This window comes from Saccoglossus kowalevskii, chromosome 8, assembly GCF_978046115.1.
Source record: "Saccoglossus kowalevskii chromosome 8, keSacKowa6.1, whole genome shotgun sequence".
Lineage (NCBI taxonomy): Eukaryota > Metazoa > Hemichordata > Enteropneusta > Harrimaniidae > Saccoglossus > Saccoglossus kowalevskii.
The window spans coordinates 30,735,753-30,753,175 of NC_140648.1; the positions used below are offsets into that span (position 1 = coordinate 30,735,753).

The following is a 17,423-nucleotide window of genomic DNA, read 5'->3' on the forward strand; positions in this document are numbered from 1 at the left end:
ATTTTCACTGGGTTTAAATTTCACTGATTTACCATTTCAGGCATATTCAGTGGGTTTTAAATTCACGGTTTCGTCATTTAGATAATGTGTTCTATGCTAAATTTTACATATTCACTGGGTTTTAATTTAGCGCATTTTCCAGTCAGCGAAATAAGCTAAATTAAAACCCAGTGAATAATTAACCTTTTTACAGTATGCAGAGATTGATTGTTTCAGATAAATATTTGTGCATATTAATCACCTAATTTGCATAATTAGTTAATTTTCAGCTTTTCCACGGGTATCTCAAGTACTAATCATCGCATTTCAATGAAACTTGGTACATAGATCCTTTAGGACTATGCAGAGGCCTGATTAGTTTCAGGGTAAATAATTGTGCATATTAATTACCTAATTTGCATAATTAATTTTCAGCTTTTCTACTGATATCTAAAGTACTAATCATCACATTTCAATGAATCTAGAATTATGCAGAGACCCAATTAGTTTTTGGTAAATATTTGTGCATATTAATTACCTAATTTGCATAATTAACCAATTTCCAACTTTCACACTGATATCTCAGGTACCGTAAAATCTGTATTAGAAGCCGCATCCCTAATAGAAGTCGCACCCATTCTTTTTGAATGTTTGAGAACCAAAAATTCATCATTTCTCATATGTGTAGATGCTCTAATAGAAGCCGCATTCCCTCTGTTGCATTGTACCATTTTAATAGAAGCCGCGGTTTCTAATACAGATTTTACAGTACTAATCATCACATATCAATGATTGTTTATACATGGATGCTGTAGGACAATAGACAGACCTGGATAATTGTGGGTTAAAATCTGTACATATTAATTACCCAATTTGCATAATTAACCAATTTTAAGCTTTCACACTGATATCTAAAGTACTAATTTCCATTTTAATGAAACTTAGTACAAAGATGCTCTAGGACAATGTACAAACCTAATTAGTTTAGGGTAAAACTCTGTTCATATTATTTCCCTAATTAGCATAATAATTCATAATTTTTTGGTTCTAATCACATTTCAATTAAACTTGGTACATAGAGTTTTTGTTACATTGTGCAGACCCCATTAGTTTTACAATCAAATCTGTTCATGTTAATTTTCTGATTTACATAATTAGTTTTCAGCTAAGTAATTTCAAATTATATTTAATGTGTCTCCAATACTCTCAGCACATGGGAGTTCTTTCTAAGCTTTCTTTGATTGATAACTACAACTGCAAGTCTGATTGCTTTGATACTATACATATTGTTCATTTTCTAATGATATCTCTAGTTCTTAATTGAAATCAATCTGATTAAAATCTGATGTAGTGTACGGGTTTTAATTATTTTGGCTATAAACTTATTTTAATTTTTTATTACTTTTGTTATTAATGCCTTTTTATTTTATTATTTTACTTTGATTTTGATTTTGTGATTTTTTTTAATTCCGCCCTACCTACATCTGATCCGACGCCTTGATTTCCCAAATCACAGTTGGATAAGTCAAAATGTTCTCTCATTTAACAATCAGTTATAAAGACATTCTTAATGGGATTTCCATATCTACAGTGTTTGTCAACACGTGTGGGACTTGTTGCAACATAACACGAACCTCCGGGTTTAATAAACAAACGAACATCTAAATCTGAACACTAGAGGGCAGTATGAACTATGCTAAAAATGATATTCAAAAATGATATACATATACATGCATATCCAGCCCGCACCTAGAATAATAGTTATGTAAGCCATTTTGCTCAATTTGTCTCCATGCAAAAACCACACATCTCGATGTAGCTTAACTTTAAGATCGGTCGATCGCTTTTAAATCTGCTATAGCAGTCGCCTGAATTGAATTTGAATTTGCGGCCGTTTAATGTTTGGGAGTGTTCATTTCTGGATATTCTTCGACCCGCTCGTGCACAAGCCTCCTCATTTTCCTATACCCATGACAACCTGTTATCAAATCACACCAATTTTTGGAGAATACTCAATTATTAATGCATATGCGATTCAAAACGCCAAGAATTACAATACTAATATTATTGTCGATTATCAAAAATGAGTCTAAACTAAAAATGCGCGTTCACTTGCGCGCTTAGACGTCTTGTCGAGTTACTCATGATGACGTCACTAGTATCAACCAGCTATTTGAACAAGTGACTTGTTATTTATTTATATGTTACAACTAAATAAATGAAATAAAATAAATGTGTTTGTTATTACACTTTACTAAATGACGGTCATGTTTAAATCTTTTATTCATCAAGACTAAAGTCAGCTCGAGCTGAATTCAAACGTTGTGGTATTAAGATTGCTACTGGACATCTATCCTATGTATACAAGTGTCATCACACTGAAATAAATGTTAATTTATTGGAATGATTTAACAATATTTGGATTCATATCAATCTACTTCGACTTCTACAATCTCATTTTACCAACCACAATTTCAAGATAGGAAAAAACTATATCATCGTAGAATCTAGAGCAAAAATTATAATTTTTTTACCATTTTGCATGTAATTTCAGGCTCTTATTTCCCGAACAATTTTCAGGTAGCCTCATTTTTTCTCATAATGAAGCATAGGGAAGATGATATACAATCTTAAGTTGGGTTCGAACCTTTTTGAAATAGTGTAATTTTGACTGCGAATGTCAACATAACTATATTTGCACAACGCTTATTAAAGAGCACTACAGCACGATCGATAGTGGTTTGGGTCTTAGGGGTTTACTAACGAATTGAAGTGCATGTACGACGATATACAGGTATTCTCAATACTACCGGTACTTGTTTCAAATTATAAATCAATTATTTCCGGCAGTTTTCATCACAACTCACATTCGTTGCAATCAGACCAAGCGTTCAGATTAAGTCACCGAACAGATCGCACAAAACATGGGCCACAGATAATTTCATGAGAATTATGTCTCAAATGTTAATTTTTATGAAAAAAACAACTGTAATAATCCACAATTCATGAATATATGCTCTATGATTTATGTGGTCTATTTATCAATTTATATAATGTGTCGTCGGGACGTGACAGTCAGTGTTTTCGATTGTATTGCTTTATTGAGAGATTCAAATTTACAGGAATTTACAATACACGTAACATATATTATGCTGTATTTGTTCGCAATAAATAAATAATTGCATAATAGACAACATAACAGCGTAGAATTATTCCTCTGTATACAACAGTGTACGATAACCAGTGAGCGTTTAGTAGCATTATTTGTTACTGGAGACACGGGAACTCTGCGTTGTTATTGTGACGCTCGCACGCTCGTAGCAATACACAATGGCGACTAGGATGACGATTACTTAATACATTTCAGTTCCCGTTGAAGTTACAAGCGGATACAGAATAGTGTAACCATTTCTTGTACAGTGGGAAAGATTGTCACGCACACCAAAGGTGCTTCATTGCTTGTTGTGTGCGTTAACTGTAGTTGACGTCTTGCACAGTAATTCCTAGAATTGAAATACCGATACGATACAAGATGCTGAATCGCAAAGGTGGTATAAATAACTTGTGTACACGTGTCTCCAGTTTCACAGCGACTACAAGCGACTCTAGACTCGCGGCGTACACACGTCTCCAGAAACGCGGCGTACACACAACGTAAACGCAGTTCAGTTCTCGGTTATGTCTGTAATTCTTGGCTGTGCCCAATATGAGCATTACACCCATGTCTTCCAAATAAACAGATCTAAATACAAATACTTTGCTATTATTAAATTAATTTTGAGATGCCAGGCATCAATATTATCGGCCATATTTATTTCTCTTGCATTTTTTTTTATCGAGAAATTTCACAATTTCTTCCAATTACAAGTTGTACGTAATACTGGTATCCAAATTAAAGTTTGTGGAAGAGCCGTTATACAAATATTTGTTATCTATATTTTCTATAAAACATTATTACTATTTAAATACGTGTATTAGTAATAGTTAGACTGGGCAACGTAATTAATAAGTATACATAAATAGCCAAGGTAAAAACAATTCCTTGCCCAGATCTACGTTTGCATAGTCAGTTTCATAGTGACTGTTCGATGGTTGAGCTATTTATGTTCAGGCTTCATCTGGCAGACTTTCGGACGATGCAGAGTCACTAAGTTCAAGTATTTCTGGCTGTGGTCTTCTTTCAACCATACGTTTCCACAGTCTTCCAGAATCTCCTCCAGATCGGGTTATTAATGGCGTAAATTTCATCTTGGGCGGCGCCTTCGTCGGCGCCTTGGTTGGTAAAGTGTCTTGACTGGTATCTTCGTTTGTCCCTTGTTGACAACGTGCCAACATCGACTGCTGTTGGCGAACGAGTTCATATATCTCTGTCATACTGGATGCCATTTTAGTTTCAAACGAACCCATCCTGTTGGTGAAATCGTCAAAGCGCCGTTCAATAATAGGGTCTGTAATATGAATATCCTGCACAGCGATGTGATCGGTTCGTGGCTGTCGAGTTGTGACAATATCTTCATTTTCATGTGGTCGGATTGAACTCGAGAGAGAAACGTTTGTCAATGACGTAGTCTCAGTCTCTGCCGCACTGCTAAATACTTTAGAAGACGGTCGTCCCGACGATGGCCCTGGCTGACTGCTATCAGATTCCAACGTGTAGTGATGGTACTTTCGTTTCATAATTGACGGACCCTCGGAATCTTCTGTCTCGGAAATCTGTTGATAGCCCCGTTTTTTCTTCATTAGAGGAGATGTTTCTTCGTGTTCACCGAGTAGGTGTTGTTGTCTGTGGTGTAGTTCAGCCATTTTAGCACATGAGAATGTTTCTAAGGCGACAAACAAGAGAATATGGATATTAAAACATGATTCCAAAGCCAGGTGTAAATCAGTATGACGAGTTTATAGGTTTTCAGAAGAAGAAATCTGTGCGTGAAGAAAAAATAAATAAATAAAACATGCAATTTCTAAGATTTTTTCTAAAGCGTATCTGCAGAACGGTGATAGTCGCGCGTGAAAATGAAGCATATATTGTACACGCGTCGTATACGTTGCATGGGTCCCATACCGAACACCGCGCAGTGCAACGACCACATACCTTAAAAGAGACAATGTGGATAACTTTTAAAATGTTTAAATAATTTTGTTTGATATTTTCAACTAGATAGGAATGGTATAAACTAATTTATTGTAAAATAAAAATCGTTCTTTTGGCAGCAAAAATGGCAGTTCGTTCGGTAAAATAATAACAAGTGCGCATGCGCTTTATTCATCTGTACGTAGCAGTGGGTGTAGTTTTTTTTTTGTTTTTGTTTTTTAAACGACGTTACTTATTTTATTATCATTTTACCATAAATCATACCTTACTGTGTCAAGCGAATCACGTTACACGTAAACAAAATAATCAATGTTACACCAGTCCTCCGGGGTTTAATGATGCAATATGGTCGAAAACAAATATTTTTTTAAAGAAATTCTTGTTTTTACTGCATTTTGTAGACCGAGTCTGGTTACATTACACGTTGATAGAAAATTAAATGCAATGCTATTGCACCTACTAAAACACTCGACGCGCATGCGTATTAGAAAATGGAATGCTCATCAAACGAATACTTTTTTATGTGCTGCAAGAACGTTTTAAGTTAATGTTAAATTAATCAGATTCATTAACACACTCATCAAAATGTAATTAGTTTTTAACAAGGAAACAATCATGTTCCCGTATCGCACATACCCTCTCCCCAAATGATTACTAACACCGCTAACAACATTTCACAAACACGCATTGTACTAACCTGCTATGGCTCCAAATGGCCCTGTTATACACTTGGGGTTCAACGTGAGGTTCATTTTCAACGGCGTTATGTCTCTACCAGCTTTGTCGGGTGAAAATTCCAATATGCCTACACCGCTCTCACGTCGCCTGTCTTTGCTACCTGCGCTCGATAAATTATCTTCTCTCGTCGCCGCACTAGCAACATCCGGGACATTTGTCACTTTTCTCTTCATTATCATACGCTGTCGGTCAAACCGATCTTCCAACTCATCTGAGAAAGCAAACATACCAACCATGTTGACAAAACTACCAATGCTATTTTTCCAGAAACAAAAATGCAAAACACCAACAATAATTAGAAAATGATGAATGCCAGGAAGACGCCTGGTACATGATGGATGCATGCTAATAACCGTGTTGAGACTTGCCGTGGTTCCATAATACACGATGTATTTGTGTTGGAATATCTTCTAGCAGTGTAATCTGCTTACCCACTGAATCATCGCACTCAAATCGCCTGCTCAGGTACGGCGTCATGATACAAGCTATTTCTCGCTGTAAAAGAAGTGTTTTGCAAACATTATACATTGTGATTAAGAAGCTTTACGACTAACATACTTTGAAAACAATTATTTTGTGAAATTGTTATTATTCCCCGTGATTCTTTATAGCTATTTGCAAGTTTTCCAATTTAAAATATCCACCTACAAGTTCGAGTTCTCCTTATTTTTATTTCCTTATTTCCATGATTATTTTGATTGAAACTTACAATATCCGAGTCAAGAATTTGTAGTGATTAGAATTTTCTGGACTTTTTAGTAGTTGGCCGCTTCCATTATAAGTTGCTAAAATATAGGTAATTTGCATGAAGTGGTGAACCGACAAGATAAACACCGATACGGTGAAGATTGCCAATGAGGACAGAAAGAATAAGAATAAATAAATACAGATAATTTCAGTCTTAATCGTCTAATACGAAAATAGTTATTTTGTGTGATATACAAACAAAACGTGAGACTCGCACCGACGTGTATATTTGACTGACAATATCAGCCACTGTGGGGACATTGATTTTCTAAACACGAAAAAAAAACAAACACCAAATACCACCACTAGAGGGAGACATTATTACATCCATAATCCACGTTTCACACCACTGTAATACAATCTCATATATATTAAACACATTTAAATCGCTGAAAATAAATACTTATTAGTAGTAGTTGAAGTTTGGATATCAGACAATAGACCTAGCCGGCAATAAAGACCAGTTTGGATATCAGACAATAGACCTAGCCGGCAATAAAGACCAGTTTGGATATCAGACAATAGACCTAGCCGGCAATAAAGACCAGCTGTTCGATATAAAATCACTAATTTTACACACTCTCATAGATGAGGGCGCATTTCACTGACCAAATCACAAGAGCAACGAACCACTGGCCACATTCCCCAAGGCACTACGCAATGGGGCGTGAAATCAGTCATGTCTATTTAAACATTAGTTATCCTTCCGTCTGTACATATTTTTAGTGCGGAATAACCCAATTATATTTACAGAAGTGAAACCAGAAAAAATATGTCCTTATTGAACTGCGTATTCTGCGGTACAATTAAGCCGGAAACTTAAACGAGAAAGGGAATATAAATACTCACATCGCGCAGATCAAAGGTTATTTGCAGTCTACTTCCAAACTGCTCTTTGAATTCAGGATAGAGAGTAAATACATCAAGAAGATCTTCTCTACATATTTTATGCAAATCACAATAAGTCAAGGCCCGCACAGTTGAGTTGGAACGACCACAGTTTTCATGAACGCATATATTTTCACCAAATACGTCACTTTTGCCTTGAATAGAGTGAGAATAAATGCATTTAGCGAGCGTTGAAATGAACAATACTTGCACAGCATACTAAGTACGTGCAAAATAGCTTCATGTGAAAAGCGATTGAAGATAGACGATATAAATAGATTGAATTGCAAGTAAGCTGATTGGCTAGTTTTATTCTGGCTGTTTACCTTTGTAATCAATTGTTTGATTGATTTGCATTTGACGTGCTGATAAAAAAAAAACATGTATATTTCACGAACTTTTCATCTCGTGATTTTCTATGTATTGATAAAATTAAACCCTATTTACTAAAAAAACAGCGCACAAATAAGCTACAAAACATACACGTAACATACACGTATTATGTTATGTTATAAAAATATATTCCGAATATTACAGTTTCACTGGAGAAACATGATTAACATCAGCGGTATCGTATGCAAAGACACGTTTCTAGATAAGGAGGACTGAAATACTCAGCAACAAAAATATTTCGGTATGCACGTTTTCCTCCTCTATAATAATACTCACCTAAGATCGCCATGACAACGTCATCTCGGAGGATTTCAATAGCGCCCCTCGATACGAAGTATATAGCCGTCAATCCATCCCCGCGATGTATCAATGTGTCCCCGGGCCCTGCGTGTGTCGTACGGAATTTCATCGATAACGCCTTGAGACATCCTTGACTGGCACCTTTGAATGCTCGACAGCTGTTCAATAAATTCCTATTCAGGTGAAGACATATTTCAGCTTGCAGAAACTCTGGTAAATCTTTCATTAACTGTAACAATACCAACATTGTAGAAAATTACATCAAGGACACTACCGGTAGTGTAAACGGCCAATCTTGTGTACATATGTACATTGTAAACGGCTACTCTTGTGTACATATGTACATTGTAAACGGCCACGCTTGTGTACATATGTACATTGTAAACGGTCACTCTTGTGTACATATGTACATTGTAAACGACCACTCTTGTGTACATATGTACATTGTAAACGACCACTCTTGTGTACATATGTACATTGTAAACGGCCACGCTTGTGTACATATGTACATTGTAAACGGCCACGCTTGTGTACATATGTACATTGTAAACGGCCACTCTTGTGTACATATGTACATTGTAAACGGCCAATCTTGTGTACATATGTACATTGTAAACGGCCACTCTTGTGTACATATGTACATTGTAAACGGCCACTCTTGTGTACATATGTACATTGTAAACGGCCACTCTTGTGTACATATGTACATTGTAAACGGCCACGCTTGTGTACATATGTACATTGTAAACGGCCACGCTTGTGTACATATGTACATTGTAAACGGCCACTCTTGTGTACATATGTACATTGTAAACGGCCACGCTTGTGTACATATGTACATTGTAAACGGCCAATCTTGTGTACATATGTACATTGTAAACGGCCACTCTTGTGCACATATGTACATTGTAAACGGCCAATCTTGTGTACATATGTACACTGTAAACGGCCACTCTTGTGTACATATGTACATTGTAAACGGCCAATCTTGTGTACATATGTACATTGTAAACGGCCACGCTTGTGTACATATGTACATTGTAAACGGCCACGCTTGTGTACATATGTACATTGTAAACTTCACTCTTGTGTACATATGTACATTGTAAACGGCCACGCTTGTGTACATATGTACATTGTAAACGACCAATCTTGTGTACATATGCACATTGTAAACGGCCACTCTTGTGCACATATGTACATTGTAAACGGCCAATCTTGTGTACATATGTACATTGTAAACGGCCAATCTTGTGTACATATGTACATTGTAAACGGCCACTCTTGTGTACATATGTACATTGTAAACGGCCACTCTTGTGTACATATGTACATTGTAAACGGCCACGCTTGTGTACATATGTACATTGTAAACGGCCACTCTTGTGTACATATATACATTGTAAACGGCCACGCTTGTGTACATATGTACATTGTAAACGGCCAATCTTGTGTACATATGTACATTGTAAACGGCCACTCTTGTGCACATATGTACATTGTAAACGGCCAATCTTGTGTACATATGTACATTGTAAACGGCCACTCTTGTGTACATATGTACATTGTAAACGGACACTCTTGTGTACATATGTACATTGTAAACGGCCAATCTTGTGTACATATGTACATTGTAAACGGCCACTCTTGTGTACATATGTACATTGTAAACGGCCAATCTTGTGTACATATGTACATTGTAAACGGCCACTCTTGTGTACATATGTACATTGTAAACGGCCACGCTTGTGTACATATGTACATTGTAAACGGCCACTCTTGTGTACATATGTACATTATAAACGGCCACGCTTGTGTACATATGTACATTGTAAACGGCCAATCTTGTGTACATATGTACATTGTAAACGGCCACTCTTGTGTACATATGTACATTGTAAACGGCCATTCTTGTGTACATATGTACATTGTAAACGGCCACTCTTGTGTACATATGTACATTGTAAACGGCCACTCTTGTGTACATATGTACATTGTAAACGGCCACGCTTGTGTACATATGTACATTGTAAACGGCCACGCTTGTGTACATATGTACATTGTAAACGGCCACTCTTGTGTACATATGTACATTGTAAACGGCCACGCTTGTGTACATATGTACATTGTAAACGGCCACTGTTGTGTACATATGTACATTGAAAACGGCCACTCTTGTGCACATATGTACATTGTAAACGGCCAATCTTGTGTACAAATGTACATTGTAAACGGCCACTCTTGTGTACATATGTACATTGTAAACGGCCAATCTTGTGTACATATGTACATTGTAAACGGCCACTCTTGTGTACATATGTACATTGCAAAATGGCCAATCTTGTGTACATATGTACATTGTAAACGGCCACTCTTGTGTACATATGTACATTGTAAACGGCCACGCTTGTGTACATATGTACATTGTAAACGGCCACTCTTGTGTACATATGTACATTGTAAACGGCCAATCTTGTGTACATATGTACATTATAAACGGCCACGCTTGTGTACATATGTACATTGTAAACGGCCACTCTTGTGTACATATGTACATTGTAAACGGCCAATCTTGTGTACATATGTACATTGTAAACGGCCACTCTTGTGTACATATGTACATTGTAAACGACCACACTTGTGTACATATGTACATTGTAAACGGCCAATCTTGTGTACATATGTACATTGTAAACGGCCACTCTTGTGTACATATGTACATTTTAAACGGCCACACTTGTGTACATATGTACATTGTAAACGGCCAATCTTGTGTACATATGTACATTGTAAACGACCACACTTGTGTACATATGTACATTGTAAACGGCCACTCTTGTGTACATATGTACATTGTAAACGGCCACACTTGTGTACATATGTACATTGTAAACGGCCAATCTTGTGTACATATGTACATTGTAAACGACCACATTTGTGTACATATGTACATTGTAAACGGCCACTCTTGTGTACATATGTACATTGTAAACGACCACACTTGTGTACATATGTACATTGTAAACGGCCACTCTTGTGTACATATGTACATTGTAAACGGCCACACTTGTGTACATATGTACATTGTAAACGGCCACTCTTGTGTACATATGTACATTGTAAACGGCCACTCTTGTGTACATATGTACATTGTAAACGACCACACTTGTGTACATATGTACATTGTAAACGGCCACTCTTGTGTACATATGTACATTGTAAACGGCCACACTTGTGTACATATGTACATTGTAAACGGCCACTCTTGTGTACATATGTACATTGTAAACGGCCACTCTTGTGTACATATGTACATTGTAAACGGCCACACTTGTGTACTTTTGTACATTGTAAACGGCCACGCTTGTGTACATATGTACATTGTAAACGGCCACTCTTGTGTACATATGTACATTGTAAACGGCCACACTTGTGTACATATGTACATTGTAAACGGCCAATCTTATGTACATATGTACATTGTAAACGGCCACTCTTGTGTACATATGTACATTGTAAACGGCCAATCTTGTGTACATATGTACATTGTAAACGGCCACACTTGTGTACATATGTACATTGTAAACGGCCAATCTTGTGTACATATGTACATTGTAAACGGCCACACTTGTGTACATATGTACATTGTAAACGGCCACTCTTGTGTACATATGTACATTGTAAACAGCCACTCTTGTGTACATATGTACATTGTAAACGGCCAATCTTGTGTACATATGTACATTGTAAACGGCCATACTTGTGTACATATTCATTCGCAGAGTGTTAATGGTTATTCTTGGATTTTATACAAAATGTAATAATTAATATTACATGAAGTAAGTAATTATGGTGAAATTAACATAACAATTGATGTCATAATGTTGTAACTATTTTGATAACCAACCCCACTACTTATTGTCACAAAGCTGAATCTGTTATCAGTAGTTACATAGTTTACTGCTCTGAAAATATGGAATATAATTTGTTTATTCCAAGTACGATTTTACTCCAAATGAACTCCGTTAACCGTGTGTAGTATTATATGTATATCATATAATGCCATGGATGGAAACTGCACTGTGTTTTACCAAAAATATAAAGTGATACATCCATGAAGACGGAATTTTGCATATTTTTTCATTTTTGATAATTATCTGATAAATTATCGAACTATTATAATAAAACAAACCGACTGAAGTTTCATGCAGTATAATATCGATCTAAAACTTCGATAATTATCGGTTTTCAAATCCATATGAGATCGATATTAGACAGACCTTGACTTGGACCATTGTCCAGATTTCCGATATGGATAATTATTGTAAACGACCACACTTGTGTACATATGTACATTGTAAACGGCCACTCTTGTGTACATATGTACATTGTAAACGGCCACACTTGTGTACATATGTACATTGTAAACGGCCAATCTTGTGTACATATGTACATTGTAAACGACCACATTTGTGTACATATGTACATTGTAAACGGCCACTCTTGTGTACATATGTACATTGTAAACGACCACACTTGTGTACATATGTACATTGTAAACGGCCACTCTTGTGTACATATGTACATTGTAAACGGCCACACTTGTGTACATATGTACATTGTAAACGGCCACTCTTGTGTACATATGTACATTGTAAACGGCCACTCTTGTGTACATATGTACATTGTAAACGACCACACTTGTGTACATATGTACATTGTAAACAGCCACTCTTGTGTACATATGTACATTGTAAACGGCCACACTTGTGTACATATGTACATTGTAAACGGCCACTCTTGTGTACATATGTACATTGTAAACGGCCACTCTTGTGTACATATGTACATTGTAAACGGCCACACTTGTGTACATATGTACATTGTAAACGGCCACGCTTGTGTACATATGTACATTGTAAACGGCCACTCTTGTGTACATATGTACATTGTAAACGGCCACACTTGTGTACATATGTACATTGTAAACGGCCAATCTTATGTACATATGTACATTGTAAACGGCCACTCTTGTGTACATATGTACATTGTAAACGGCCAATCTTGTGTACATATGTACATTGTAAACGGCCAATCTTGTGTACATATGTACATTGTAAACGGCCACTCTTGTGTACATATGTACATTGTAAACGGCCACTCTTGTGTACATATGTACATTGTAAACGGCCACGCTTGTGTACATATGTACATTGTAAACGGCCACTCTTGTGTACATATATACATTGTAAACGGCCACGCTTGTGTACATATGTACATTGTAAACGGCCAATCTTGTGTACATATGTACATTGTAAACGGCCACTCTTGTGCACATATGTACATTGTAAACGGCCAATCTTGTGTACATATGTACATTGTAAACGGCCACTCTTGTGTACATATGTACATTGTAAACGGACACTCTTGTGTACATATGTACATTGTAAACGGCCAATCTTGTGTACATATGTACATTGTAAACGGCCACTCTTGTGTACATATGTACATTGTAAACGGCCAATCTTGTGTACATATGTACATTGTAAACGGCCAATCTTGTGTACATATGTACATTGTAAACGGCCACACTTGTGTACATATGTACATTGTAAACGGCCACTCTTGTGTACATATGTACATTGTAAACGGCCACTCTTGTGTACATATGTACATTGTAAACGGCCAATCTTGTGTACATATGTACATTGTAAACGACCACACTTGTGTACATATGTACATTGTAAACGGCCACTCTTGTGTACATATGTACATTGTAAACGGCCACACTTGTGTACATATGTACATTGTAAACGGCCAATCTTGTGTACATATGTACATTGTAAACGACCACATTTGTGTACATATGTACATTGTAAACGGCCACTCTTGTGTACATATGTACATTGTAAACAGCCACTCTTGTGTACATATGTACATTGTAAACGGCCAATCTTGTGTACATATGTACATTGTAAACGGCCATACTTGTGTACATATTCATTCGCAGAGTGTTAATGGTTATTCTTGGATTTTATACAAAATGTAATAATTAATATTACATGAAGTAAGTAATTATGGTGAAATTAACATAACAATTGATGTCATAATGATGTAACTATTTTGATAACCAACCCCACTACTTATTGTCACAAAGCTGAATCTGTTATCAGTAGTTACATAGTTTACTGCTCTGAAAATATGGAATATAATTTGTTTATTCCAAGTACGATTTTACTCCAAATGAACTCCGTTAACCGTGTGTAGTATTATATGTATATCATATAATGCCATGGATGGAAACTGCACTGTGTTTTACCAAAAATATAAAGTGATACATCCATGAAGACGGAATTTTGCATATTTTTTCATTTTTGATAATTATCTGATAAATTATCGAACTATTATAATAAAACAAACCGACTGAAGTTTCATGCAGTATAATATCGATCTAAAACTTCGATAATTATCGGTTTTCAAATCCATATGAGATCGATATTAGACAGACCTTGACTTGGACCATTGTCCAGATTTCCGATATGGATAATTATTGTAAACGACCACACTTGTGTACATATGTACATTGTAAACGGCCACTCTTGTGTACATATGTACATTGTAAACGGCCACACTTGTGTACATATGTACATTGTAAACGGCCAATCTTGTGTACATATGTACATTGTAAACGACCACATTTGTGTACATATGTACATTGTAAACGGCCACTCTTGTGTACATATGTACATTGTAAACGACCACACTTGTGTACATATGTACATTGTAAACGGCCACTCTTGTGTACATATGTACATTGTAAACGGCCACACTTGTGTACATATGTACATTGTAAACGGCCACTCTTGTGTACATATGTACATTGTAAACGGCCACTCTTGTGTACATATGTACATTGTAAACGACCACACTTGTGTACATATGTACATTGTAAACAGCCACTCTTGTGTACATATGTACATTGTAAACGGCCACACTTGTGTACATATGTACATTGTAAACGGCCACTCTTGTGTACATATGTACATTGTAAACGGCCACTCTTGTGTACATATGTACATTGTAAACGGCCACACTTGTGTACATATGTACATTGTAAACGGCCACGCTTGTGTACATATGTACATTGTAAACGGCCACTCTTGTGTACATATGTACATTGTAAACGGCCACACTTGTGTACATATGTACATTGTAAACGGCCAATCTTATGTACATATGTACGTTGTAAACGGCCACTCTTGTGTACATATGTACATTGTAAACGGCCAATCTTGTGTACATATGTACATTGTAAACGGCCAATCTTGTGTACATATGTACATTGTAAACGGCCACTCTTGTGTACATATGTACATTGTAAACGGCCACTCTTGTGTACATATGTACATTGTAAACGGCCACGCTTGTGTACATATGTACATTGTAAACGGCCACTCTTGTGTACATATATACATTGTAAACGGCCACGCTTGTGTACATATGTACATTGTAAACGGCCAATCTTGTGTACATATGTACATTGTAAACGGCCACTCTTGTGCACATATGTACATTGTAAACGGCCAATCTTGTGTACATATGTACATTGTAAACGGCCACTCTTGTGTACATATGTACATTGTAAACGGACACTCTTGTGTACATATGTACATTGTAAACGGCCAATCTTGTGTACATATGTACATTGTAAACGGCCACTCTTGTGTACATATGTACATTGTAAACGGCCACACTTGTGTACATATGTACATTGTAAACGGCCAATCTTGTGTACATATGTACATTGTAAACGGCCACACTTGTGTACATATGTACATTGTAAACGGCCACTCTTGTGTACATATGTACATTGTAAACGGCCACTCTTGTGTACATATGTACATTGTAAACGGCCAATCTTGTGTACATATGTACATTGTAAACGGCCATACTTGTGTACATATTCATTCGCAGAGTGTTAATGGTTATTCTTGGATTTTATACAAAATGTAATAATTAATATTACATGAAGTAAGTAATTATGGTGAAATTAACATAACAATTGATGTCATAATGATGTAACTATTTTGATAACCAACCCCACTACTTATTGTCACAAAGCTGAATCTGTTATCAGTAGTTACATAGTTTACTGCTCTGAAAATATGGAATATAATTTGTTTATTCCAAGTACGATTTTACTCCAAATGAACTCCGTTAACCGTGTGTAGTATTATATGTATATCATATAATGCCATGGATGGAAACTGCACTGTGTTTTACCAAAAATATAAAGTGATACATCCATGAAGACGGAATTTTGCATATTTTTTCATTTTTGATAATTATCTGATAAATTATCGAACTATTATAATAAAACAAACCGACTGAAGTTTCATGCAGTATAATATCGATCTAAAACTTCGATAATTATCGGTTTTCAAATCCATATGAGATCGATATTAGACAGACCTTGACTTGGACCATTGTCCAGATTTCCGATATGGATAATTATTGTAAACGACCACACTTGTGTACATATGTACATTGTAAACGGCCACTCTTGTGTACATATGTACATTGTAAACGGCCACACTTGTGTACATATGTACATTGTAAACGGCCAATCTTGTGTACATATGTACATTGTAAACGACCACATTTGTGTACATATGTACATTGTAAACGGCCACTCTTGTGTACATATGTACATTGTAAACGACCACACTTGTGTACATATGTACATTGTAAACGGCCACTCTTGTGTACATATGTACATTGTAAACGGCCACACTTGTGTACATATGTACATTGTAAACAGCCACTCTTGTGTACATATGTACATTGTAAACGGCCACACTTGTGTACATATGTACATTGTAAACGGCCACACTTGTGTACATATGTACATTGTAAACGGCCAATCTTGTGTACATATGTACATTGTAAACGACCACATTTGTGTACATATGTACATTGTAAACGGCCACTCTTGTGTACATATGTACATTGTAAACGACCACACTTGTGTACATATGTACATTGTAAACGGCCACTCTTGTGTACATATGTACATTGTAAACGACCACACTTGTGTACATATGTACATTGTAAACAGCCACTCTTGTGTACATATGTACATTGTAAACGGCCACACTTGTGTACATATGTACATTGTAAACGGCCACTCTTGTGTACATATGTACATTGTAAACGGCCACTCTTGTGTACATATGTACATTGTAAACGGCCACACTTGTGTACATATGTACATTGTAAACGGCCA

General features: G+C 36.2%; 1 protein-coding gene across 3 annotated transcripts in view; it reads right to left on the minus strand.

Annotated features, from left to right (window-relative positions):
- Window positions 1-3,054: 3,054 nt before the first annotated feature.
- The window catches only part of LOC100377482 (voltage-gated inwardly rectifying potassium channel KCNH6-like), a 79,782-nt gene continuing 65,413 nt past the window's right edge, over window positions 3,055-17,423 (minus strand). For all 3 annotated transcript variants that reach the window (XM_085502493.1, XM_085502495.1, XM_085502494.1), the window contains 5 exons: window positions 8,114-8,366; window positions 7,406-7,599; window positions 6,178-6,304; window positions 5,769-6,020; window positions 3,055-4,802 (listed from right to left, as the gene is read on the minus strand). In XM_085502493.1, coding sequence (XP_085358619.1) covers window positions 4,087-4,802; window positions 5,769-6,020; window positions 6,178-6,304; window positions 7,406-7,599; window positions 8,114-8,366 — 1,542 coding nt within the window. In that variant the 3' untranslated portion in view covers window positions 3,055-4,086. The remainder of the gene's footprint in view (window positions 4,803-5,768; window positions 6,021-6,177; window positions 6,305-7,405; window positions 7,600-8,113; window positions 8,367-17,423) is intronic.